The sequence below is a fragment of the Nerophis ophidion genome, linkage group LG05 (genome assembly GCF_033978795.1).
Source record: "Nerophis ophidion isolate RoL-2023_Sa linkage group LG05, RoL_Noph_v1.0, whole genome shotgun sequence".
Taxonomy (NCBI): Eukaryota; Metazoa; Chordata; class Actinopteri; order Syngnathiformes; family Syngnathidae; genus Nerophis; species Nerophis ophidion.
In genome coordinates, this window is record NC_084615.1 from 58,157,125 (window position 1) to 58,184,988 (window position 27,864).

Here is a 27,864-nt window from a genome sequence, read left to right on the forward strand (position 1 = left end):
AGAAATCCTTATTTATAATTAAATCACTTGTATATTTTTCAAAAAGTTTTTAGTTCTTTTTTTCTTTTTTTCCCCAAATAGTTCAAGAAAGAACACTACAAATGAGCAATATTTGGCACTGTTATACAATTTAATAAATCAGAAACCTATGCCATCGTGCTGTATTTTACTTCTTTATCTCTTTTTTTCAACCAAAAATGCTTTGCTCTGATTAGGGGGTACTTGAATTAAAAAAATGTTCACAGGGGGTACATCACTGAAAAAAGGTTGAGAACCACTGGTGTAAAGCACTTTGTGCTGCAACTTGCCTGTGACACGTGTGCATGAAAAGTGCTAATACAAATAAAGTTTGAAAAAAAAAAATACTCTGTACTATTGGTTGCCAAATGTCAGAAAAATACAAATTAGCAAGTCAGCCCTATTTGAAAACATGGGTTAAAGGCCTACTGAAATGAGATTTTTCTTATTTAAACAGGGATAGGTCCATTTCGCGATATCGCCATATTTTTGCTGAAAGGATTTAGTAAAGAACATCCACGATAAAGTTCGCAACTTTTGGTTGCTAACAGAAAAGCCCTGCCTTTACCGGAAGTCGCAGACGATGAGATCACATGTTGATGGCTCCTCACATCCTCACATTGTTTTAAATGGGAGCCTCCAACAAAAAGAGCTATTCAGACCGAGAAAACGACAATTTCCCTATTAATTTGAGCAAGGATGAAAGATTCGTGTTTGAGGATATTGATAGCGACGGACTCGAAAAAAAAAAAACCGCGATTGCATTGGGACAGATTCAGATGTTTTTAGACACATTTACAAGGAAAATTCTGGGAAATCCCTTATCTTTCTATTGTGTTGCCTATGTTTTAGTGAGTTTAACAGTACCTGATAGTCGGAAGGGTGTGTCCACGGGTGTGTTGACGCCAGTGTCTGATGGAAGTCGACGGCAGCTGTATGGACGGCACAAGCTCAGCTGATATCCGGTAAGAGGCGACTTTTTGCCACAATTTTCTCACCGAAAACTGCTGGTTGATAAGTGGTCGGGATCCATGTTCGCTCGACCGCTCTGATCCATAGTAAAGTTTTACCTCCGGGAATTTTAAACAAGGAATCACCGTGTGTTTGTGTGGCTAAAGGCTAAATCTTCCCAACTCCATCTTTCTACTTTGACTTCTCCATTATTAATTAAACAAATTGCAAAAGATTCAGCAACACAGATGTTCAAAATACTGTGTAATTATGCGGTTAAAGCAGACGACTTTTAGCTGTGTGTGTGCTAATATTTCCTTACAGTCCGCGAACACGTCAGCATTCCGCGACGTTTTCAACAGGACATTTCGCGGGAAATTTAAAATTGCAATTTAGTAAACTAAAAAGGCCGTATTGGCATGTGTTGCAATGTTAATATTTCATCATTGATATGTAAACTATCAGACTGCGTGGTCGGTAGTAGTGGATTTCATTAGGCCTTTAATGCTGCTTTCATCATTTTAGTTCCTGTACATTTATTATTTTGGTAATTAAGAACACCGTCACGGACAATATAATTATAAAAACAGAGCAACGCAATTACTAATATCATAGGGTCGAACATGTACTTATTTATAGGGTAATACAATTTCGATATTTTATTAGTCGACCTTTTACCGTCGCTTGTTGTGAACCGGGGTTGTCCTCGTGACGTCACGGCAGTCGACACTTTGCCCCGCAGTATCTGTTCAGACTGCGCGCCGGAAAAGCTTCACGATAGCCAATAACTAGCGCAAATCCACACATATGTGCGGTATGTATTCGTTCATATCGCGCGGATTCAAACGCGGACTGGAAGATCTCCTGTGAAGACTCGGAAGCAAAAAGGACTCGCAGAACGACGTTTGTAAAAAAAAAGGGAAACTGGCGGCTTTGGCTTCCCAACTAGGCTAACATCAGGCCCGACTAGCATTAGCTGTGGAGCTTACTTTGTGTGGCCAGCAAAACAAGGTAAGAGGCGTGAAGTAAGTGCACTAATGTACACTTGGACTGCAAGTGGGGGGCTCACCTCGCTGACATGGACTTAGTTTTGCTGCACTTGGCGCTACTTGCGAACCATGGAGCTGTGTTACATAACGGTATATAGGCTGTCAGCGAGCTAATTGCTAATGCTAACAGCTGCGCACTGAACAGAACTCTTTTCAGTCTGTTCCCTGTCAAATATCTTGTGTTGTAAAAAAGGCGGAATTCTTTCGTTGGTTGTAAATAAGTTGATCAGCACTTCATCACATTCCCTTAACTCGTTAACTGATGTTAGAGCAGTATAAAGTCTGCTTTAACCGCACTTTGACTAGCCAAAGCGTACAGAAAGTAAACATTAGCTTGCGATGTGACGGTCGCGCTCCTAATACGAGGAGTGCTAGTGGGTGTGTTGTTTTCATTATGTTGTCGTGTTTTGAAGTTGGATGAACTGTTAACTATTAGTTTTGTGTCAGCTTACACAGGTACGTCAATTTTGTCGGTTCACAACATTAGAGGAGGGCGATCCAAAAATTGGTATCGATCCGATACCGCGTAAATTCGGAGACAATTTCGCTGATGATACTTTTTGACTTTTTAAGATTTTAATTAACTGATCGAAAAAATGGTGGCTGCGGGATTAGGTCTCTGCTTTTTGCAGATTATGTGGTCCTGATGGCTTCATCTGGCCAGGATCTTCAGCTCTCACTGTATTGGTTCGCAGCCGAATGTGAAGCGACCGGAATGAGAATCAGCACCTCCAAGTCCATGGTTATCGCCCGGGAAAGGGTGGAGTGCCATCTCCGGGTTGGGGAGGAGACCCTGCCCCAAGTGGAGGAGTTCAAGCACCTAGGAGTCTTGTTCACGAGTGGGGGAAGAGTGGCTTGTGAGATCGACTGGCGGATCGGTGCGGCGTCTTCAGTAATGCGGACGTTGTACCGATCCGTTGTGGTGAAGAAGGAGCTGAGCCGGAAGGCAAAGATCTCAATTTACCGGTCGATCTACAGTCCCATCCTCACCTATGGTCATGAGCTTTGGGTCATGACCGGAAGGATAAGATCACGGGTACAAGCGGCCGAAATGAGTTTCCTCCGCCGTGTGGCGGGTCTCTCTTAGAGATAGGGTGAGAAGCTCTGCCATCTGGCAGGATGTAAAGCCGCTGCTCTTCCACATCGAGAGGAGCCAGATGAGGTGGTCAGGATGCCACACGAACGCCTCCCTGGGGAGGTCTTTAGGGCACGTCCAACCGGTAGGAGGCCACGGGGAAGACCCAGGACACGTTGGGAAGACTATGTCTCCCGGCTGGCCTGGGAACGCCTCGGGATCCCCTGGGAAAAGCTGGACGGAGTGGCTGGGGAGAGGGAAGTCTGGCCTTCCCTGCTTAGGCTGCTGCCCCAGCGACCCGACCTCGGATAAGCGGAAGAAGATGGATGGATGGATGATCGAAAAAATAAACATAATGTTGTTTAATAAAGAGTATAATATGCATACAAATAAATAGAACAAATATTTTAAACATTTCTACAAACGTTTTACAAAATGTAATCACCAAAAATAATGCCTCAATCATGTTTGTACATTAGGTGTGTAAGGTTTCGTTATAACAACGATTTCATTTAGAATTTATGGTTGCCGAATCGATTTAGGGACAATATTATTTGTTTAGACCAGGGGTCACCAACGCGGTGCGGTGCCCGTGGGCACCGGGTCGCCCGTAAAGACCAGATGAGTCGCCCGCTGGCCTGTTCTAAAAATAGCTCAAATAGCAGCACTTACCAGTGAGCTGCCTCTATTTTTTAAATTGTATTTATTTACTAGCAAGCTGGTCTTGCTTTGCTCGACATTTTTAATTCTAAGAAAGACAAAACTCAAATAGAATTTGAAAATCCAAGAAAATATTTTAAAGACTTGGTCTTCACTTGTTTAAATAAATTAATTTATTTTTCTACTTTCCTTCTTATAACTTTCAGAAAGACAATTCTAGAGAAAAAATACAACATTTAAAATGATTTTAGGATTTTTAAACACTTACCTTTTAAATTCCTTCCTCTTCTTTCCTGACAATTTAATAAATGTTCAATAATTTTTTTTTAATGTAAACTATAATAAATACATTTTAATTTAATTTTTCATTTTAGCTTCTGTTTTTTCGACGAAGAATATTTGTGAAATATTTCTTCCTAACTTATTATGATTAAAATTCAAATAAAATATTCTGGCAAATCTAGAAAGTCTGTAGAATCAAATTTAAATCTTGTTTCAAAGTCTTTTTAATTTCTTTTAAAATTTTTGTTCTGGAAAATCTAGAAGAAATAATGATTTGTCTTTGTTAGAAATATAGCTTTGTCCAATTTGTTATATATTCTAACAAAGTGCAGATTGGATTTTAACCTATTTAAAACATGTCATCAAAATTCTAAAATTAATCTTAATCAGGAAAAATTACTAATGATGTTCCATAAATTTTTTTATTTTTTTTTTCCAAAAATATTAGAATTAGCTAGTTTTTCTCTTCATTTTTTTTGGTTGTATTTTGAATTTTAAAGAGTCGAAATTTAAGATGAACTATGTTTCAAAATGTAATTTTCATTTTTTCCGTGTTTTCTCCCTTTTTAAACCGTTCAATTAAGTGTTGTTTTTTTTCATCATTTATTCTCTACAAAAAACTTTCCGTAAAAGGAAAAAAAATGTACGACAGAATGACAGACAGAAATACCCATTTTAATATATATATATATATATATATATATATATATATATATATATATATATATATATATATATTTATTTATTAAAGGTAAATTGAGCAAATTGGCTATTTCTGGCAATTTATTTAAGTGTGTATCAAACTGGTAGCCCTTCGCATTAATCACTACCCAAAAAGTAACTCTTGGTTTCAAAAAGTATGGTGACCCCTGGTTTAGACTGATATGATCCTTAATGAATGATCTTATGATTTCAGTATTTTTTTTTAGAAAATAAAAACAAACAAAACGTCTATCTGCGATGGCCCTGCAATGAGGTGGCAACTTGTCCAGAGTGTACGCTGCCTTCCGCTCGATTGTAGCTGAGATAGGCTCCAGCCCCCCGCGACCCCGAAGGGAATAAGCTCTAGAAAATGGATGGAAGGATGGAAAACAAAAACCCAGTGTGACTGTGAAATAAATACTGGATACTGCAGGTGAAGTTTCCTATATTCCTTTTATTTTGCAAGGGATATAGATGTATATCGGTATAAAATGGATGGATAGAAGAATTATGGATACAAACAAGCAAGTAAACAACAAGTAATGGCCAAATGTATTCACATTGTATTTGAATAAAGTGTAGCCAACACTTCAATTAACAAGAGGAAACACTTTATGCTCTCATTTTCAATATACAATAACTTTTGAATAAAAGAACAGTCACCAACCTTAGATTTTTCTGGTACTTCTGTTTCTGTTTTGCAACATTAAATAATACAACAGTAGATTTCCCTCATCCTTTGCTGTTGTTTTTGACAAAGGAATAAAACAAAAGGGGGGCTTCACGGTGGAAGAGGACTTAGTGCGTCTGCCTTACAATACGAAGGTCCTGAGTAGTCAGGGTTCAATCCCGGGCTCGGGATCTTTCTGTGTGGAGTTTGCATGTTCTCCCCGTGAATGCGTGGGTTCCCTCCAGATACTCTGGCTTCCTCCCACTTCCAAAGACATGCACCTGGGGATAGGTTGATTGGCAACACTAAATTGGCCCTAGTGTGTGAATGTGAGTGTGAATGTTGTCTGTCTATCTGTGTTAGCCCTGCGATGAGGGGCGACTTGTCCAGGGTGTACGCCGCCTTCCGTCCGATTGTAGCTGAGATAGGCTAGGGGAGGGGGAAGTCATCCTTCTGAGGGTGAGGTGTTAAGTTGGGGGAGGTAGTCATTGGTGTTGGGGGGCTGTGAGGCGGGGAGGGAGGGATGGATTGGTTTGCTGAAGTTGTCAGTGGCACTTTTATTAACTCAGTCAAGATGGGTATTAACAGCACAGAAAATAAACTGTTTAAGTATGACATAAATAAAATGATCAATCTATGATCTTCTTCACTTCGACATACATTTTTGGCAGTATTTCTCGTGCGAAATATGCCCTGCTTGGCAACTCCGGAACAGTTTTTATTTGGGCTTACATGGGAAACAACTCAAATTAATGTTTTATCCAGAGGCATACATTTGTCCAAATGTGCACGGCTTGGAAGGAGGAAGAGGAGGGGTTTTGTAACCCATGCAGTGGGAGCGGGGGAGAACAAGGAACACAACAAATAAGCGATGTTTGGTAATTTTTTTTGTGAAATAAATTATGTCGATATTACAATATTTTCTTAATTGATATCTTCCATCCATCTATCCATTTTCTATCACTTGTCCCATTTTGGGGGGTGGGGTAGGGCCGCGGGGGGTGCTGGATCTTGCTTAAAAATATATCGATATATCTTACAAACTCGATATATTGCCCAGCCCTAAGTGCAACCAAGATTAAATGAACAGTGGTTTGACCTGCTACAATAATTCTAATAATAATCAGCTACAATAGCAGAGAGATGTCACAACAAATGCAAACGCCACAACAAAATAACATACATCCATAACTCCACAACTAGCCAAAACACGACAATACAAGAACGGAAAGGAAGTGACAGCAGACAAGTTTTGGTGACTCACAACTTCCTTAGAACGAAGTTGGTAAATTAAGTAAAGTGTGACCACTTTTTGAGTAGTAAATCATTTTTTTTCACTGTTTCGATAATACTAATATACTATGTTCAGGAAGTTGGTCCGTCACCGTAACGTACTCTGCTGCCCTTTCTGTTTTGTTAATCGGTGGCTTAAAGTTGTGTTGTTGCACTATATCATTGTGATGTGGTGTTTGCAATCGTGCTGTTACTGAAAGTTGTTGTGTTGTAATGTATATTGTCTTGTCGCTTTTGCATTTGTTGTGACTTTTCTCGGCCACCGTAGGTAACCGTGTGTGTGTGTGTGTGTGTGTGTGTGTGTGTGTGTGTGTGCGTGTGCGTGTGCGTGTGCGTGTGCGTGTGCGTGTGCGCGTGCGCGTGCGCGTGCGCGTGTGCGTGTAGTAGGGCTGGGCGATATGGCCTTTTATTAATATCTCCATATTTTTAGGCCATGTCATGATACACGATATATATCTCGATATTTTGCCTTAGCCTTAAATTAACACTTGATGCATATAATCACACAAGTATGATGATTCTATGTGTCAACATTAAAACATTCTTGTTCATACTGCATTAATATATGCTAATTTTAAACTGTCATGCAGAGAGAGAGATCACAACTAAGTCAATTTACCAAAACTGTATTGATTAAACCGTGGCACAAACTTTCATGTAATTTCAAAACAGAAAGTGCAAGATTGTCAGAGACATTTTAAAACAAGCTATTAGTGATGTCACTAAGAGGACATATCAAAACAACACAAAATTAAAGTGCACTTTTTGTACAGAATGCCACTACAATAGTTTAAAACAAAGTGCACTTTTGCGCATTATGTTACAGAAGATATTTAAATAACTGTCAAATAAAAATGAGCTGTATGATAGGAAATCAAATAGTGTATGTCCTTCACTATGTGGTAGATTACAGTGGATGATATCTTCTTCTGTTTTTGACTTTTTTTTCATACGGGGATACATTGCTAGTTTTACGAGCTGAGGACGATGTTTGGCAGCTCACAATCACGTAGTACTTACAAGCAGACGGTGGGTAAACAGAAATGGGAGGTTGGACGAATATTAGTTAAAAAAAAGTAACGATAAAGGTAAACCTATAACATTGAACACTTTTTGTCTGGCAATATTACATTTTATGAATATTTTAAATAAATGAATACATCTAAACACTTTATAAATATTTCATATGTGCACAAAGAAATAACAGTTACAATATTGATAAAAAATCATCTTAATTGCTATTTTGGCCATACCGTGCAGCCTTTTATGTAAAACTAGAGCTCATATTTTTGTCTATATGGACAAAAAGTGCAGTTCTGTCTTATGTTCATAAATTGCCATCTTGCACAATTTTCACATATTTTTATTTATGTAATGTTTTTTTTGCCTTAATACTTTTTGTATAATGCTTGTGTTGCTTTCATATGCACATTAAATGTTATACTTCAGGTAGATACATACATTTTGAATGTGTTGTTTCCATCCATCCATTTTCTACTGCTTGTCCCTTTTGAGGTCGTAGGGGGTCGCTGGAGCCTATCAGCTGCATTAGTTTGTGTTTTTTTTTAAATAAGATTTGAATATACTGTAAGTAGTTTTAGAATTTTTTGAGTAAATTTAAAAATACAGCGATAACAATGATAACTGCGATAATTTTGGTCACAATACCCGTGATTAAAAAAAATCATACCGTGACATCTCTAATTGGCAATGTTTCAATGTTTTAAATTACCCTTGTGATTATACTAATTATCAGAGACATACAGCTATGATTTACTGGTAATACACTATATGCAGCGAATATTTTACAAACCCCGTTTCCATATGAGTTGGGAAATTGTGTTAGATGTAAATATAAACGAGATACAATTATTTGCAAATCCTTTTCAACCCATATTCAATTGAATGCACTACAAAGACAAGATATTTTATGTTCAAACTCATAAACTGTATTTTTACAATTTAATGGCTGCAACACGTGCCAAAGTAGTTGGGAAAGGACATGTTCACCACTGTGTTACATCACGTTTTCTTTTAACAACACTCAATAAACGTTTGGGAACTGAGGAAACTAATTGTTGAAGCTTTGAAAGTGGAATGCTTTCCCATTCTTGTTTTATGCAGAGCTTCAGTCATTAAACAGTCCGGGGTCTCCGCTGTTGTATTTTACGCTTCATAATTCTCCACACATTTTCGATGGGAGACAGGTCTGGACTGCAGGCGGGCCAGGAAAGTACCCGCACTCTTTTTTTACGAAGCCGCGCTGTTGTAACACTTGTCTTGCTGAAATAAGCAGGGGCGTCCATGATAACGTTGCTTGGATGACAACATATGCTTTTCCAAAACCTGTATGGACCTTTCAGCATCAATGGTGCCTCCACAGATGTGTAAGTTACCCATAACTTGGGCACTAATACACCCCCATACCATCACAGATACTGGCTTTTGAACTTTGCGCCTATAACAATCCGAATGGTTATTTTCCTCTTTGTTCTGGAGGACACTACGTCCTCTGTTTCCAAATATAATTTAAAATGTGGACTCGTCAGACCACAGAACACCTTTCCACTTTGCATCAGTCCCTCTTAGGTGAGCTCGGACCCAGAGAAGCCGGCGGCGTTTCGGATATTGTTGATAAATGGGTTTGGCTTTGCATAGTAGAGTTTTAACTTGGACTTACAGATGTAGCGACCGACTGTAGTTACTGACAATGATTTTATGAAGTGTTCCTGAGCTCATGTGGTGATATGCTTTACACACTGATGTCGGTTTTTGATGCAGTACCGCCTGTGGGTTCAAAAGTCCGTAATATCATTGCTTACGTGCAGTGATTTCTCCAGATTCTCTGAACTTTTTGATGATTTTATGGACCGTAGATGGTAAAATCCCTAAATTCCTTGCAATAGCTCGTTGAGAAATGTTGTTCTAAAACTGTACGACAATTTGCTTACAAAGTGGTGACCCTCGCCCCATCCTTGTTTGTGAATTACTTAGCATTTCATGGAAGTTGCTTTTATACCCAATCATGGCACCCAACTTATCCCAAATAGCCTGCACACCTGTGGGATGTTCCAAATAAGTGTTTGATGAGCATTCCTCAACTTTATCAGTATTTATTGCCACCTTTCCCAACTTCTTTGTCACGTGTTGCTGGCATCAAATTCTAAAGTTAATGATTATTTGCAAAACAAAAAATGTCTATCAGTTTGAACATCAAATATGTTGTCTTTGTAGCATATTCAACTGAATATGGGTTGAAAATGACTTTCAAATCATTGTATTCCGTTTATATTTACATTTAACACAATTTCCCAACTCATATGGAAACAGGGTTTGTAATTTGTAATTTCTGTGTACACACATGCATATCAATAACGTTTTTGATTTTTTTTCACATTTACACACATTCTTCACTCTTGTATTTAGCAGTCTTAACAAGCAATACACTTCTTTTGTGTTTTTAGGAATGAGTGATGACCTCTGTGGTTGTATCAGATGGAGGAGGTAATATTGTGGAGTATGTTACCATGGTGGAGGAGCCACAACAGGTAAGACTTCTGGTTGTATTATAGAGATTTTTATTACATTTCCCCATTGTGACAATGGATGTTGTTGACACATTTTGGCCATGTCGTATACAATTAAGAGAAATGCATCATCAATGTAATGTAGCATCCGGACGGGGTAGCAGTCGAAGCTAAAGTATGTCCATACACAGTGCGCAGATGTTTCTAAGTTAGTAATTCTTTCCGCAATGGCAGCAAATAAATTACACATCTTACAAGCATAATTATCACTGGCACACTGCAGATAGTGCAGGGGTAGACATGAAGCGATGCTAAGATTGCTTGAATGTCAGGTAGTGAAACAACAAAGTAAGTCCGATTTTGTTTGCTAATTGGGCCAAAGTCACAAATTAAAGACAGCAGCACGAATATGGCGCAGTGAAGTAGCCCTGGGCCGATAGTCAATTATCTATTTATTGAAGTGCAATTTTTTGCTAACAGAGATTGAGAGTTAATTATATTGAAATATTTTATTTTTTTGTTTACTTATTTCGTATAATCAACAATTATTTACCTTAAATTACAGTAGTAAAAAATAACTAATGGTAAATCTAAGGTTAATGTGTTTGAAATTAGTACCTGCATTATTATTATTATATATCATGTTTACTAAGGATGTGCATCTCTATCTTTAATGGTGATTCGATGTAATTTTTGATACATGGGTCACAATACGATTCGCTAAGAATACTTTTTAAAACGCTGTGATTCGATGTGATACGATTCAATGCAGATAGAAGTTTTGCATGGTGAAAATAAAATTAAACGTATCATGAAAGAACAATGTTGTGTTTATTTTCTAAATAGACAGGAGGTTCCTGTATGAATGATTAGCAATAGTATTATTATCAACTTGAAGGCTTTGCAATCCACAAACTAAGAACAGATCTGAGTTTAAAAAAAAAAAAAATATGATTACAACTGTAGATTAATATTCTTCTGATGATTCTTAGTTAAGTTGTATTTTTCTTTCTTCTACATTGTTAAATGTTATCGTATCAAACTTGATCAAAAGACTGAAAAGTTAAGATATTCACGAACAAACCACTTTTATTGACTGGCTCTTTGACATGAACAATGATTTTTTTTTTTTTTTGAAGCGTGACAGTGATGTAACATTTACATCTCAACCAAGGCAGAAACAGCAGCAGCTTTGTACATAGTGAGTGTGGGTCTCTTTTTGCTTTGACTGGAATGGACTTCATTGTCATTAAAAGTACAACAAAATGTGTTTTCAGTACAAGCTGTCTAAGAGCAAACATTCAGTAGACAGGTGACCACCTGAGAGGAAAGGCTCACAGCAGCACCGCTCGTACATTAAAGACATTAGAGTGTACGCGCTTCCATGTCTCCAAACATGCCCCCCAAAATTGCTAGATTTGTTACTAGTCCCTTTGGAGAAAGAAAGTCACTACGAGGAGTTGGAAAGATACTAGATGTAGCAAGAAAGTCACCAAGTTGACGACACTGCGTTAAAGGGTGTGAAAAAAAAAAGACTAAGAGTCCCGTCTTAAGTTTCTTCTGATTGGTTTACACTGCGTGGTACCTTCCGTGGTTGGCTAGATTTAGGTAAAATAATTTATGCATTGGTTGTTGTCTTTCGGGAAATCAATCAGAATTACTCGAACTACGGTAGGCCACGAGGAAACTAGTTTGTTATTATGAAAACAGTTAATATAGAGTAGTGAATGGGGAAATATAAGCGTGCAAAATGTCAAGTGTGGTGTGAGAATGAGTTAAATTGCGTGACTCGCTTGGCAGCCCTGCAGCTCAGTCTTTAGCACAATGAACAGTGTAGTAGATGTTGTCGTTATCTTGCCAGTTGGTAGGTCTGTTACCTTAGCTCCCTCATCGCCGGCTTAAGTGTCTTCATGCTGTCACAACTGGTGTGTGCTCAGATATTTCATACCGCCACTACTTTATCGCTGCTTTACAAACGTTACAAATGGTCATATTTGTATCCAACTGACCAGTCTTCTTTTTTTTTTTTTATCCAAATTTTTACCCCACTTTATATTTGAGATTTGGGAGTGCATTGTTTGTAAACTCTTTTGGTGCTGTCTCCCATTTTGCTCTGTTTTGTTTAAATTGCAAAAGAAAACGGTTCTCTTGTATTACATCATCAAAGAAATCTCGCAAGATTAGAGCAGCCATATTTTGAAACAGATCTACAATCAACCGATTCATGACATTACGACCGGATATTGACCGATCCGTATTGCATTTAGATCGATCTAGAGGCTCGCCAAACGATGTATTCCTACCTCTAAAGGTAAAATCGGTTATCGGTTTGTACCAATTAATTTTTACACCCCTAATGGTTACATTAGTGCATCATGGTTTTGAAGTTCTCTTAGAGGGCTTTGAAGGCTACAACGGTGACTTCCACAAAAAAAAACATGTGTTCTTGCCTCTCATGATTGTGAACAATAGGCAAAATTCCCCCCAAAAAGTGCAGTTCCAATCTAAGGTATTGTATTGCTTTTGGTTGTAACCTTTTTTCAAGTGCAACAAATATATTTTTGGGTTGATAAATGTGTGCTTTATTTAACTTGGAGTTTTAAGTTTACATTCCATTCTCAATGTTTAAATATTTGAGAAATACAAGTTTATTGCATTTGAAAGTATATACATGCATCATTAATATTATGTATTAACATTACATCAGTGGTAATTTGGTCTCATAAAAAAAATGGCAATATAATTGTTGATCGGCAATAATTTGTAGGTCAATATACTGTATCATCCAGCAAAATTTGGCCTACTGAGAATACTACACAATGTTGGTTATTGGGAACACACTAATGCACTTTTTATAACGCCGCAAATAATTAAATTTATGGATCTGGTGAGTAGAGTTCTGAAAATGAGTACATTTATAATAACACCATAAAAAGATGCTAGATTTGTTGTTAGTATTTTTTTTTAAATAAAATAGACATTAAAAGTCTCAAAACATATTGTAATAATCTTTTAATAATAATAAGCAGCAACAATTGAAAAGATGGCGAAACTGTATAACCATACATATTAATAGTAATTAATAAAATATTTGTTTCAAATATATGTATACAATTGTTAAACCTTTTTAAAGAAATTCATATCATCATAGCAGATTATGCAAATATTGCGATAGTGTCATGTCCATAAACCCCTAACAATACCGCCACAGGTATCTAAGCAATCTCAGGGAAACCTTGAATTGCATGAGGAAATCAAACAAAGCAATAACATTGTTATATTTTAAAAATAAATACAACTACAACAAGGAGTAGGAAACATATAATATCTTAAGGATATATTTTATTAGGGCTGGGCTGATAATACGATATCAATATATATCACGATAGACGCACACTCGATATCCGTATAAAATGCATTCGATTGAATATTTAATATATATTAATATTTTTTGGTCAGAAGAAACCAGAAATTATGAATCCAGATTTGTTTCATGAAGTTTGCGCTTTAGGATCCCAGCAAACAGGAAGCAGGAAGTGTCACTGAACAATGGGAGTGACACACTAACAGTCAATCACATAACAGCATCAACTACAGTGTCACGCCTTTCCTGCTGTTCTGCTCCCAGTCCCAGACTATAGTCGAGCAGAGCAACTATCTTCAACTCTACTTAAATTTTTTATTACCTCAGCCACGCTCGTCCTACCTGGCCACCAAACACCTTCTCCACTGATAAATTACACACTTTAGTAAGTTGAAATTGGTTTCACTGTATTTATTGGCATGCTCAAGTAAGTCATAAACAGTATTGATAATGATCAATATCTATCAATATAAAAAGAGTACATCGTGATATGGTTTCCGGCCATACTGCCCAGCCCTATATTTTATTTATATACACTACATTTGATGAAATGAGTGTTAATTTCATTCATTATTTATTTATTTATTTATTTTATTTTTTTGCGTATTCATGGATGTCATTATTAATGTATTATGTAATCACATACTCAATATATATATTATGTACTAGATGAATAGTTTTATTTAAGGTCATCATGCATTCTGTTGTTGGCAAATAATCAGATTATTATATCTGAGTGATGGGTCAGGACATTATAAGCTTTTGCTTTTGCTTATTCCTCCTCCTTTTCGGACACATAGTGTTGTGTTATTTTTTTATTTATTTGCTTTGTTCAAAATGTACAGTGGGGCAAAAAAGTATTTAGTCAGCCACCGATTGTGCAAGTTCTCCCACTTAAAATGATGACAGAGGTCTGTAATTTTCATCATAGGTACACTTCAACTGTGAGAGACAGAATGAGAAAAAAAAATCCAGGAATTCACATTGTAGAAATTTTAAAGGAATTATTTGTAAACAATGGTGGAAAATAATTATTTGGTCAACCATTCAAAGCTCTCACTGATGTAAGGAGGTTTTGGCTCAAAATCTCACGATACATGGCCTCATTCATTCTTTCCTTAACACAGATCAGTCGTCCTGTCCCCTTAGCAATAAAACAGCCCCAAAGCATGATGTTTCCACCCTCATGCTTCACAGTAGGTGTGGTGTTCTTGAGATGCAACTCAGTATTCTTCTTCCTCCAAACACGACGAGTTGAGTTTATACCAAAAAGTTCTATTTTGGTTTCATCTGACCATATGACATTCTCCCAATCCTCTGCTGTATCATCCATGTACACATTTTGGTATCAACTCAACTCGTCGTGTTTGGAGGAAGAAGAATACTGAGTTGCATCCCAAGAACACCATACCTACTGTGAAGCATGGGGGTGGAAACATCATGCTTTGGGGCTGTTTTTCTGCTAAGGGGACAGGACGATTAATCCGTGTTAAGGAAAGAATGAATGGGGCCATGTATCTTGAGATTTTGAGCCAAAACCACCTTCCATCAGTGAGACCTTTGAATGGTTGACCAAATACTTATTTTCCACCATAATTTACAAATAAATTCTTTAAAATTCGTACAATGTGAATTCCTGGATTTTTTTTTCACATTCTTTCTCTCAAAGTTGAAGTGTACCTACGACGGAAAATTACAGACCTCTGTCATCATTTTAAGTGGGTGAACTTGCACAATCGGTGGCTTACTAAATACTTTTTTGCCCCACTGTATAGATGGAGAGTATTTTTTGTTGCTGTGATCGAAATTAAGTCAAGTCAAAGTCTCTTTTCGGCAGCCGAATTTATGGTGCATCATTAGTCAATAGTACGCAAATAAACTATGTATATCCATTCGTACTTCATTGACCTGCTAGTACAGGAGGGGAAATAATACATTTTTAGATTAATCGCAATTCGGACATGAATGATTATAAAAATGATTAGTAAGCGCAAATGATTGATAATCGATTTATTTATTGTAAATAATGTAATGCAGACAGTTCTAAAATGTATCCAACTGCAGTGAGCCACCTCATTGAGAGATCCGACTCGCTCCGTTATTATAGGGGACTTATGTTCCAGTTTTGCACACATTTAATATAACATAATGAATGTGATGGTAATTAATTTAACTGTTTATTCTTTCTAATGCACTGTTTTTGAATGTTTCAAGTGAATAAACGCTTATTTAGTAAACAGAAAGTAATTTAAAACTGCATCAATATACACAAACTAAAGAATCATCAATAATCAATTTATAATCGAATAGTAGCTCATGAATCGTAATCGAATTGTGAGGTGGCCAAAGATTCCCACCTCTACCTCCTAGTGTTAATATGTATGTTTGTGTGTTATGATGTTAAATCTTCGCATGGTCTGGGAACACACAGTGTTGGCTGAGAAGAGGAAGTAGGAAGGAATTGTGTGCCGTGGGAAGCATGGAGACGGGCGTGTTTGCATGGGAGGCAATGTGTGTTGGAAGTGGGCCGGTTGTTACTGTAGCATAAGATTGTCAATAAAAGGGACGGCGTGGCGCAGTGAGGGAGTGGCCGTGCGCAACCCGAAGGTCCCTGGTTCAAATCCCACCTAGTACCAACCTCGTCACGTCCGTTGTGTCCTGAGCAAGACACTTCACCCTTGCTCCTGATGGGTGCTGGTTGGCGCCTTGCATGGCAGCTCCCTCCATCAGTGTGTGAATGTGTGTGTGAATGGGTAAATGTGGAAGTAGTGTCAAAGCGCTTTGAGTACCTTGAAGGTAGAAAAAGCGCTATACAAGTACAACCCATTTATCATTTAAAAGTCAAAAAGAGTGTTTGACTTTCTGTGTCTTCTTATGAATGCAACAATACATTCCATTAGTTTAATTTGTTTTCACTTAAAAACCCCTCAGTTTAAGGTGTGGAGGCATAAATTTTGCAACAGCGGTGCGCCATGATTGAATACAATAAGTGGAAACCGTGAGTTATCATTTATTATATATAATTGAAAGAATGCAGCTGGGATAGGCCCCAGCGACCCCAAGAGGGACAAGCTATAGAAAATGAATGGATGGCTGGATGAAGAATTTTCATTTAATTGTCTGTGTAGCTTAAATGTGATAAAATTCCATAACAATAAGATGCGTTTTGTGTGTTTTTTTTCTTTGCATAAATGTGCATGTTTTTATTTTTTCAAGCACATAGTTTTCTTTTTAAATATTGATTTGGTACTAGTATCGGTTACAATTTAAAAGGATACCCACCCTTACCGACAAGCATAACAGTTTTGTGTGTGTATTTTAAAAATGCTCTAAATCTATTTGTTCTAAGTTTCATGTTTTTTTGTTTTTTTTACTCACGTTTTGCAAACGCGTCTTGGTCAATTAACAAAATTGATGAATATGTCATTGACCACCGCAACGAACTGAGGCGACAAATAGATTGCAGTTCTGTGGGATACACTGCAACCAACCAACTACACATCTGCCTTCTTGCATCTTTCCAAACTGCAGTGTGAGCCACAGCCAGCTGAGGAGGAGGAGGAGGATGACGAAGTAATTCAGCATGAGGTAGAGGCAGTAATTGTGGGTGGAGGTGACGAAGTGGAGGAAGAGGAAGGTGTGGAAGTGCAGGATGATGGCTGCCCCGCAGTGATCGTAGAGGAGGTGCCTAATGCACAATTGGAAGAGTGTTACTCTGCACAGGTACTGGTCTATGATGACGAGACTTACATCATGCAAGATGTGGCTGACGAGCAGGAGGTGGTCACAGAAGTGGCAGAGACTGGTAAGAGATTATACTACTTGTAAGATTACGGTTTCATGCATTAATTACAATTCCTAATTACAAAAAAAAAAAATCAATCGTTTTGTATTTCTGCCCTCCAGGTGACACATACTATTGGTTGGTTGATACTAGTAGATTGCACAGTTCAGTACATATTCCATACAATTGACCACTAAATGGTAATACTCGAATAAGTTTTTCAACTTGTTTAAGTCTGGGTCCGCGTTAATCAATTAATTTCTCAGTGTTAGTGTTCCTGGCGCAGCATTTACATATATGCACAAGTTGCACACCAGAGCATTAGGTTAACAAAAAAGAGGATTTATTCCAAATAACAACAACAGAAAAATCTCTGGGTACGCCTAGAAAAGAGTATACCGGTAGTTGTGTAGCATATTTCCAGAAAGCACCCTGCGTTAGTACCAAGTAAACAACCTAAAACTAAGTAAAAGTCTATTTTTGCAGTTGGCTGACACCATTTAATATGCTTGACTCGCATAACGAAAGGATTAGTCAAACACATTTGGGCATGTGAGAACATGTTAGTTTTTCCAGTTTGTATGTTAACGCTAACGAGTTGTTTTTCCCAATTGCAAACATCACTTCTCCAATGGATACCTTTTAAAATGTGTTTGCTTTAATTACACACACAATTTAAACTATGTACCTCATGTATTAAGGTTACACAATGTGCTTTCATCTTTATTATTTGAATATGAGTGACGTGTTATAAGTTGTAATGCATTACAATACTTTGCCTTATTGTTTAACTTGATTCTTGTATTTATTTATTGCGAGGTTTTAAACATTGTTTTTTTTCCACATTTTTAACTGTTATTGTTTATTCATTGTTTTTTTGTTAAGTGTAATTTCAATATTGAACATGTAAATGTATTTATATATAAAAAAGAACGGTTATGGTTAGCAAAATAATCTTTGTTTACTCAACTCTATTCCCTAAACTACGCATTGAGGCTACTCAAGTGTGTTTTATCCAACTATTGGATTAATCGAACAAATTAATCGATAGATTACCGGTACTCAACTACTAAAATAATTGATTGCTGCAGCCCTCCCTGTTATTCACAGTAATTGGCTGCAGTCATCTGTGTCTCTCTTTTGAGTAAGTCCAATAGATGATAGATAAATTAGATTAATGTACGGATGGATGAATAACCACAACAAATTCGGATTAGAAATTACAACCAAATTCTTCATACAAAAGGGTGACCCATGAACCCACTATATTTTAGTCAGTCTGTAGGTAAAGGTGTGGCTGAATCAATTCTGTAATAACAAATGCTCATTGTCTTTTTTTAGTGGAGATGTCAGGTCAGGACGTGGTTTGTTTTGATAAAACATTTGAAGCAGCTGAAGCTCTTCTGCATATGGAGTCTCCTGGAGGACTGCATGACCGCAATACAGGTAAACACACTTGCATGCTTGAAAGCTTACTTGTCAGAGTGTATCTGTATTTTCACCAGAATACCGTAACTAGTTGCTGATGTATTTTCTTATAAGGATATTAGCCCTCGTAGGGCTGTCAAAAATTCACACATTTAATTTATCACATAAACTGTCACATTAATCATATAAACGCAAATTATTCATACAATTTATTTAGATCGCACATGTTTCATTATGTTACCACTTATGGTTGCCTGAAAAGAGCTGTACAGTCAGTGATCAGGTCAATATAATAGCCAGTTATTATGACTGGTGTTCAGTGGCAAATTTTGCTTCAAAATACACCCTGACAGAACTTTAGAGAATATTGTTACCAAGTTTTGGGCAATTTTGCTCTCATCTAAAACATTTAAAAATGGTTGTGTATGACATAAAATTGTGTGTGTCAAAACGTTGGGCCAATTTTTTACGTAAATTTAAAAGCAAGTAATTTACTGCGATAAATTAAAGCCAATTTTGTGTGTGGTGCAGTAACGGTGACATGCAGTGAGGTTCAAGGCAGATGAAACACTTGGGAGTTAAAAAAATAAATAATTTCTTGTCACATTTATTTATTTTTATCAAATTAAAACATCTGGGTGTTTACCTTTTATTTGTATGTGAAGTACATGCTTCTATCCTCTGATTCGAGGAAAAGCTCTTTTAAATGTACTTGGAATATACAAGTCTGATCACCTTCTATTTTGTCTCTAATGGCCAGTTTGGTGACATTTGTTAGCTTATATATATATATATCTCCATCTTGGTAGTGACATTAAATAATTCTGCAGAGCTTTAATATGTTTGTTTGTATTTTTTGTAAAAAGATGGTGTGGTAGCAACAAGCGCCTGCTACAATTTCAAAAGTCACAAAGGCGGCCAATTTCGCAAACAACTCAGGTAGATTAAGATCAAACTGGGATAATTTGTGACAGCCGCTTTAATCGGCGCACAACAAGTTTAAAGTAGCATCTTAAAGTTAAGCACACACAAGGTTTCAGTGGGGCAGTAAATGAATTATGCAAACATTAACACCTTTAATAGCATTAAAACTCATTGAATTTGATGTCCAGAAGCATTAAAAATGTTTTACAATGGTAGGACTGTGATGATCGTAGTAAGTCAATCAATCGACCAGTAAAAGCAAAATTAATTTATTAAAATTACCTCAATAACTTTGCTGTCATTCATAAATTGCTGCGTCTGTTTCTTTTCTTTGGCTATGGCATTCTAACTGCGTACAAAAAGTCTTGTAAGGTTTGAAAGCAGGATAAGCGCTGCCTCCATATGGCAAATGAAACAAATCTGGGGGCCCAAATTGTGCCATTCTTTTTATGACTGTAGGTGAATAGTCCTTTTTACTGTGACATCATGTCATGTTCATTAGGAAAATGAGCATGTTTCATGCATGACTGAGCGCTCCCTCAGCCGTATTCACTGCAACACAAATGAGCAAATATATATATATATATTTTTTCCATATACCTTTATTTATAAAGTTCAACACTTAAAAACATAAACATATGAACAAAGACAATTAAAACAGTGCAAAATAGCGCTCAGAGGTTGTTAATTCAAAAAAGTAATTATAGTACAACATAGGATATATATACAGTTTACATGCACTTGTGCAGGACAATGTTATGGCTATCTTTAGTTTCCAATAATTTCTACAGCTCTTATTTTTTGTGAGCGTGATTGGAGCACATACTTGTTTGTAACAAAAACATTCATGAAGTTTGGGTCTTTTCTGAATTTATTATGGGTCTACTGAAAATGTGACTAAATCTGGTCGGTCAAAAGTATACATACAGCAACATACATGATCAATTTTGGTGATGTAGAAAAGTTACAATCAAATCAAATTAGCTTCATGGCATGGCCTCTTAACTTAATGTGAGTGGTTATGATTGACGACACCTGTTGACTTCTCTGAACCCATTAAAATAGGGCTCATGTGATGCAGTCATTAGACTCGGTTACAAACGCGACAATGGGAAAGTCAAAGCAACAGATCTGAAAAAAACGTATCATTGACTTGAACAAGTCAGGAAAGTCAATTGGAGCCATTTCAAAGCAGCGTAAGGTACAAAGAGCAACTGTGCAGACAATTGTCCGTAAGTATAAAGTGCATGGCACAGTTTTGTCACTGCCACCATCAGGAAGAAAACGCAAACTATCACCTACTGCTGAGAGAAAATTGGTCAGAATGATCAAGAGGTAACCGAGAACCACCAAAAAGCAGTTCTGCAATGAATTGGAAGCTGCTGGAACACAGGTGCCAGTGTCCACAGTCAAGCGTGTTTTGCATCGACATGGACTTGGGGGCTACCATACAAGAAGGAAGCCCTTGCTCCAGAAGCAATATCCTAAGGCTTGCCTACAGTTTGCTGCTGATCACATGGACAAAGATAAGACCTTCTGGAGGTCACAATACCCAGCAATATGTTGTTTGGAGAAGAAAAGGGGTGGCCTTTAATCCCGGGAACACCACACCTCCCGTCAAGCATTGTGGTGGTAGTATTATACTCTGGGCCTGTTTTGCTGCCAATGGAACTGGTGCTTTACATAGAGTAAATGGAACAATTACATAGAGTAAATGGAACAATGAAAAGGGAGGATTGCCTCCAAATTCTTCAGGACAACCTAAAATCATCAGCCCGGAGGTTGGGTCTTGGGCGTAGTTGATTGTTCCAACAGGACAATGACCCCAAACACACGTCAAAAGTGGTAGAGGAATGGCTAAATCAGGCAAGAATTAAGGTTTTAGAATGGCCTTTCCAAAGTCCTGACGTAAACCCCATTGAGAACAAGTGGACAATGCTGAAGAAACAAGTCCATGTCAGAAAACCAACACATTTAGCTCAACTGCACCAATTTTGTCGAGGAGTGGTCCAAAGGTCAGCCAGAAGTTTGGGGATGGCTACCAAAAGCGCCTTATTGCAGTGCAACTTGCCAAGGGACATGTAACCAAATATTAACATTTCTGTATGTATACTTTTGACCCAGCAGATTTGGTCACATTTTCAGGAGACCCATAATAAATTCATAAAGAACTAAACTTCATGAATGTTTTTGGCGGCAAACAAGTATGTGCTCCAATCACTCTATCACAAAAAAATAAGAGTTATATAAATAATTGGAAACTCAAGACAGCCATGACATTATGTTCTTTACAAGTGTATGTAAACTTTTGACCACGACTGTATGTTTGGGTACCCCTGATCTAAAGTTTAGCCTGGGTGTATTTTGAAATTGAATTTGCCTGCTGGTACACAAGTCGAAGTCCCTCACTCAACTTTGCACTGCACCTGTGCCGCCTTTTAGGTGACCATCCAAGATTAAGGTGAAGGGGAATGCACGTACAGTCAAAATAAATTGCTGAATTATTCTGAATATTGACTTTATTTACCTACTTAGTTACATGTACTTGCATCGAAGTAAAGATTCAGTATTTGTTGAAGAGATGCAACTAGAATGAGAAAATTATGTGTTTGGACCGAGCAGAAGATGTGATGATGGAGACAGTGGTGGAAGTTTCTACAGAGTGTGGATCATTAGAGGAGGAGGAATCCTTCCCAATCCCACCTGATTGTGAACCTGCTGCCAAGAGGAAGAGAGGAGGTCAGTACAATAAGACTCATTCTAGACAGTAATTTGCTTTGTTTGATGTTGAAAGATGCAAAGGAGACCCAAAAAATAAATAAATTCAACACTTTTAGGTGGACGTAAGATAAAGATGCATCAACCTACATCCAATGGCTCCTTTGACACAGGGATGAAAAAGAGGCAGAGGGAGGGAAAAGGTATGGCATATGCATGTTATGTGCATACTTTATTAAGGGACAGTGTAATAATGTGTGTAGAAGCTCGACCTGTTTGAAAGTGGAGTCAGTATGCCTTAAATGAAGCCAAAAAGCTCCCGTTCCTCATATCAATGTGCTTTATTCAAGTCAAAGTGTCCTAAAAATCTAATTTGTATTAGACTTGGTGACATTGTTTTTCTTCTAGGAAATACCACCTACCTGTGGGAGTTTCTTCTAGAGCTATTGCAGGACAAAAACACCTGTCCTAGATACATTAAATGGATGCAAAGAGAAAAGGGCATCTTTAAATTGGTTGATTCCAAGGCGGTGTCCAAACTATGGGGAAAACACAAGAACAAGCCTGATATGAACTATGAAACAATGGGCCGAGCCCTAAGGTCAGCCACTCTACAAAATACAAAAACTTAGAAATACAATTTCTGATAAATATGGAGATGTTGTAGAATATGATCAATCTTGTGTGTTCATATGCAGATATTATTACCAGCGTGGCATCCTTGCAAAGGTGGAGGGTCAGAGGTTGGCCTACCAGTTTAAAGACATGCCAAAGAACATTCGAATCATTGATGATAATGATGAAGTTGAAGACAGCGAGAGCATGTTGTCCAGCCAGCAAAGTTCAGAAATCCTGGGTGCAAATGCCTCTGCTGCCTCCCACGGTCAACAAACCTATGTCACCATCATCCCCAGTAATACTACCACCAGGTTTGACACTACTTTCCTTTCAAACTTTTGAAATTGCTTTTGTCATGCACCCCAATGACAAAAATGGACATTGTTTTATCAGATAATTTAGCATTGTAATTATTGTTAGATCATTGTAGTTGACCTATGAGAACTAACAATATTTTGCTAGAGAAAAATACATGATAGAATGATTGTTCGAGCATCTGAACATTAGGGGTGTATTCATGCAATAATTAGAGAAACTCTTGATTTGGTACAGAGGCGTACCCATTTTAAGATGATACTAGAGATGGCTTTTGTATACGTTTTAAACGATACTACAATTAAATCAATACCAATGATGAGCATACTTCTAAGCCTCACATTTTTACTGCCATACTTGACAATGAGCACTATTCTTCAGCTAGTACTTACATTGTGTAGACGAACTGCTTGGAATTATAATCTTGCCTGGCTTTTGTTTAGTCACATAAACATGAAGGAATCCAATGAGAAACTCACCCACAACTGGGAGTTGGAATAGTACAATGATTTGAAACATACTGTCAAGGGAGTGAAGTATTTTACATAATTATTAGTCACTCCAGCATTTCGCAGACTTTTTTTGTGATTGTTGCGGCCTAAAATGCATGATCTCGCCGCAGCATTTTAAAAAATTTGCGGCAAAAGTTGCAATGTTTTACGGACTTTTTTTTCATTAACATTAACGATTTTATGAATTTGACATCAGTGTGTTAAGTGTTATATTTTTGTAACCCTAAACAACCCAGGATTTCAACAAATTTAACAAAATGTGCTTTATTTTCATTTTAAAATAAACGTTTTTGAACATTGACAACAGTCCCTCCCCAGGATCTCGTGGACTTATTTTGAGAGGCCTAAATAGCTCTAGTTTTCCCAAAAATTGCGATGAAAAGTGCAGGGTTTTTGTGTGTGTGTGTGTGTGTGTGCGTGCGTGCAATAAAATCACAGGAGAAAATTAAAGATGCAATAAATTGATTATCCCCTTGTAATGATATAAGGAAGGAAAAAACTAAAAATTGTATCTCAGCCTTTACATTTTGCGGGGAAAAAAACGTTCACATTTAAAAATTACTTATGAAGAAGACAACAAGTAAACAATGCAAATAATCTGAAGGGACTATACTATGAAAAGTACATTTTGTATATTAACTGTATATTGACTACTCTGAAGTATATCCAAACTGTATTTCTAATAGTTTCCCTCAAAAAGATGTACTGTAGTTAAACTAGTCGATGGGTATACTCACTTTTGTAAGATTTTGTATACATAAATATGCCTATAAAAGCTTCTTTTTTTCCATAAAGTGTAAATTTAGGCTTAGCATAGTTAATACATATGTTAACCAACAGAGTTGTCCATCTGCTGGCATTTTTTTATACTTATGCATGTGACCAATTCACTCAAATGTGTGCATAGTTTGTAGAACGAACACCAGCAAAAGTCTTCTTGTTATGTTATTTTTGGCTGACTGCTTTGTCGTCAACAAGTTTCGGAAGTTATGCACATTTACGCACGTTTTGAAAGTTGAAATTTGATTGTAAACTTTTGCTAATGTTTCGTAGTTTGCTCGCACTTTTTTATAGAACATTTATAAACTTTTTAGAGCGATCTATATCTGCGATTTTGTTGGTAAAATGAGTGAATGATGAGTAATAAATGAGAGAATAAATGCATCTGTCAATGTAAACAAGGAATTGAAGACGCAAACAATGAAGGGAGACATTTGATTGGTTGAACAATAATGCTTGAATGTTCCTGGGACAAATTTTGTTGCCATAAATGTCGCTGATTGGCCAAAATGTGCAGGGAAATTGTGAGGATTGGATGAAGTCAGAGGCTCTGCATAATTTGCAGGAATTGGTTGAGTTTGTATGAATTGGCGACGTCGCGAAACCCTGGAGAGACTAATTATGTCAATGTCTTAGAATGTCCAAGTTAGAGTCCTGACCTGAATCCAGTGGAGAACTTGTGGCGAAAATTGAAGAAACGAGACCCAGCCTTATGCTTCCGTCCCAAGAATTTTCAGGACTATATTTATGGTGTATATGTGATGTAAATATATGGTGTACATATGATAATCCCTGATTTTTTTTCTGACAGGTCCATCCGCACCATGCCTGTGGTGATGACTAACTCTCTTGGCCATCTTACATTAAACTCCTCCCCAGTACTATCCACGGCAGCAGGAGCACCAGTTACAGTAGCCAGCGCTAGTGGCGCTCCAAAACTTGTTATTCAGGCCGTACCCACCATGTTGCCTACTGGCTCCAAAGCAGGTGAAAAAATAACAATTATCACCATCCCAGCAAACCAGCTTGCTGCATTCATGCAGGCAAATCAATCAGGCCAGCTGACCCAGCTCGTACAGGCCAAACCTGCCCCTACAAATATTTCTCAGGCTGTCACGAAAGCAGCCACCACATCCATGGTCCAACTGGCAACGGGCACATCGGTGCCACAGCTCATTCTCGCCAAACCGCAGATTTCTGTGCAGCATGTCCAAAGTCCTACCCAACTAAAGAAGCCTTCCACAGCACAATCAAACGTCCCGTCCCCCTCCAGTCAACCAGCAGCACCAGAAGAAAGCTCAGCTTCCTGAGAACTCAAATTTGAGCTGGTAAACTGTGGGTGGGAACATGACAGACTGTACAAGCTGCCCTGGAAGGCAAGTCACCCACCCCACCCCATCACACAGCACCACTCTTTGACTGTCACGGACTGTTCTCGTTAAGGAAACCAAGATAGGATAAAAGGGACTCCTATTGAACAAGAAGCTCAAAGTAGGTGGGCAGCCTTAGTTTGTAAATGAAGCAGTTGCTATTTGTATTCAAACAGTATCTCGCATACATTGCCTGAAAAATGTATTGTTATAAATGTAAATGTACAGAGCATTTTGATACGCAGCAGGTGTTTCTTTCCTGTTTGAGTTTGTTTAGATCAATTCATCTTTGTTTCATTTTACTGTCCAAAGCCCTTCCCCTTCACTGTTGGTCACAAAAACAGTGTCTTTTTTTTTGTACTGCCATTTAAAAAGGGAGTGAAAAGATGTCTACACCCAAATCAAATAACTCAGACTTGTGCTTTACATTTGAAGTAAAATATTCATTGTTTTTCTTGTACTATGAGTGTAATAAAGTACATTTCACAGAAATGTTATAAAAAAAATGTTGAAAATAATTGTATTCTGCTTCATTGTAGTCCACCAAGAGTGTGATAATGGTTTATTAGTGATGGGTTGAGACAGAAGAAATCATGTCAACTTGACTGTTATATTTTCAATTTTTTCAAGACACTTCACACATAGCGCAGGCTCAGAACCACATACAGGAAACCATATTGGCAGTGGAGGCAAGAAAAAAAAAACACCTTAAAACAAGGTATGTAATTACATGTTGTAAATTAGGTTAAAATAATTTTCCACCAAAATAAAAAAATGTTTACCATTTATTTCCCATCAATTTGTTTGACTACAAAGACATGCATCAAGTTAAATAAAATTTTGATTTAAAAAGTATAAAAATCATGTCACTAAGTGTGAAATGATGATGTAATGGTCTCAGACACACGACCCAAATGCGGACCGCGAGACGTTATTTTGCGGTCCCCACCTTAATATGAAATTTTAATGTTAGTGGAGCCCGCGAGGTTTATATGAATTGCGCTTGACAGCGTTGTGTGCAGAGCTGAAGGAATCTACCAATTATGGTGTGGTATGGGGCTCTCGAGGGCCGAACATTGACGTCACTTGCGTGATGAGAGCAGAGAAACGTTTTATCGCTTTTCCACTAGACCCGCACGCGCTCGTCCACCAGCCCTCCTTAACCTGCTCTCTCTCTCTCTCTCTCTCTCTCTCTCTCTCTCTCTCTCTCTCTCTCTCTCTCTCTCTCTCTCTCTCTCTCTCTCTCTCTCTCTCTCTCTCTCTCTCTCTCTCTCTCTCTCTCTCTCTCTCTCTCTCTCTCTCTCTCTCTCTCTCTCTCTCTCTGTCACTGTGTGTCTCTCTCTCTCGCTCCCTCCCCCGGCGCCGCTGTAAACAGTATTGGCCGGGGAGAAGGGCGGGTCCGGTAGCTTCTGAAGCACTCCGCCGAAGGACCTAACTTCAATACAAAACTGTGGTGCACTGGACCCAAGCGCGACAAAGAGTCGCTGGGCGAATTGGATGTGTAACACATTAGTCGTGATGTCAGCCCATTCGGGGTTAATTGTGCTACCGTAACTGTAAACATTCCCCCCAACGTTTTGGGTCGCCTACCCCTGCGTTAGTGGAAAAGCGGCAAATGAGTGAAAACGACAGAGACGTTGCCATGGAGAAGAGGGTTTTCTTACGTGCCTGGCTGCAGTCACACCGCGACACCTGTCTGTCAGTAATACTAGTCCCTAATAACAAGGACCAACTCAAACCGCTATTTGTTTTTTTTTTATTGTTTAATTTGCATTGCCTCACATTAATTAATCCTTATTTTGTTTTTATTTTGTGTTGAAACTA

The 27,864-nt window shown here is 37.8% G+C and overlaps 1 protein-coding gene across 2 annotated transcripts; it reads left to right on the forward strand.

Annotated features, from left to right (window-relative positions):
- The first annotated feature begins 1,683 nt into the window (after positions 1-1,683).
- elf2a (E74-like factor 2a (ets domain transcription factor)) lies at positions 1,684-26,558 on the forward strand. Of its 2 annotated transcripts, none has more exons than XM_061901619.1 (9): positions 1,684-1,994; positions 10,165-10,248; positions 17,123-17,396; positions 18,717-18,821; positions 22,350-22,466; positions 22,565-22,648; positions 22,854-23,046; positions 23,144-23,374; positions 25,482-26,558. In XM_061901619.1, exons 2-9 carry the CDS (start codon positions 10,174-10,176, stop codon positions 25,978-25,980), a joined length of 1,578 nt encoding a protein of 525 aa, XP_061757603.1. In that variant the 5' UTR covers positions 1,684-1,994; positions 10,165-10,173; the 3' UTR covers positions 25,981-26,558. The 2 variants fall into 2 exon arrangements, with proteins under 2 accessions (XP_061757603.1, XP_061757602.1); XM_061901618.1 differs by having other exon boundaries at positions 1,684-1,980.
- The last annotated feature ends 1,306 nt before the right edge of the window (positions 26,559-27,864 follow it).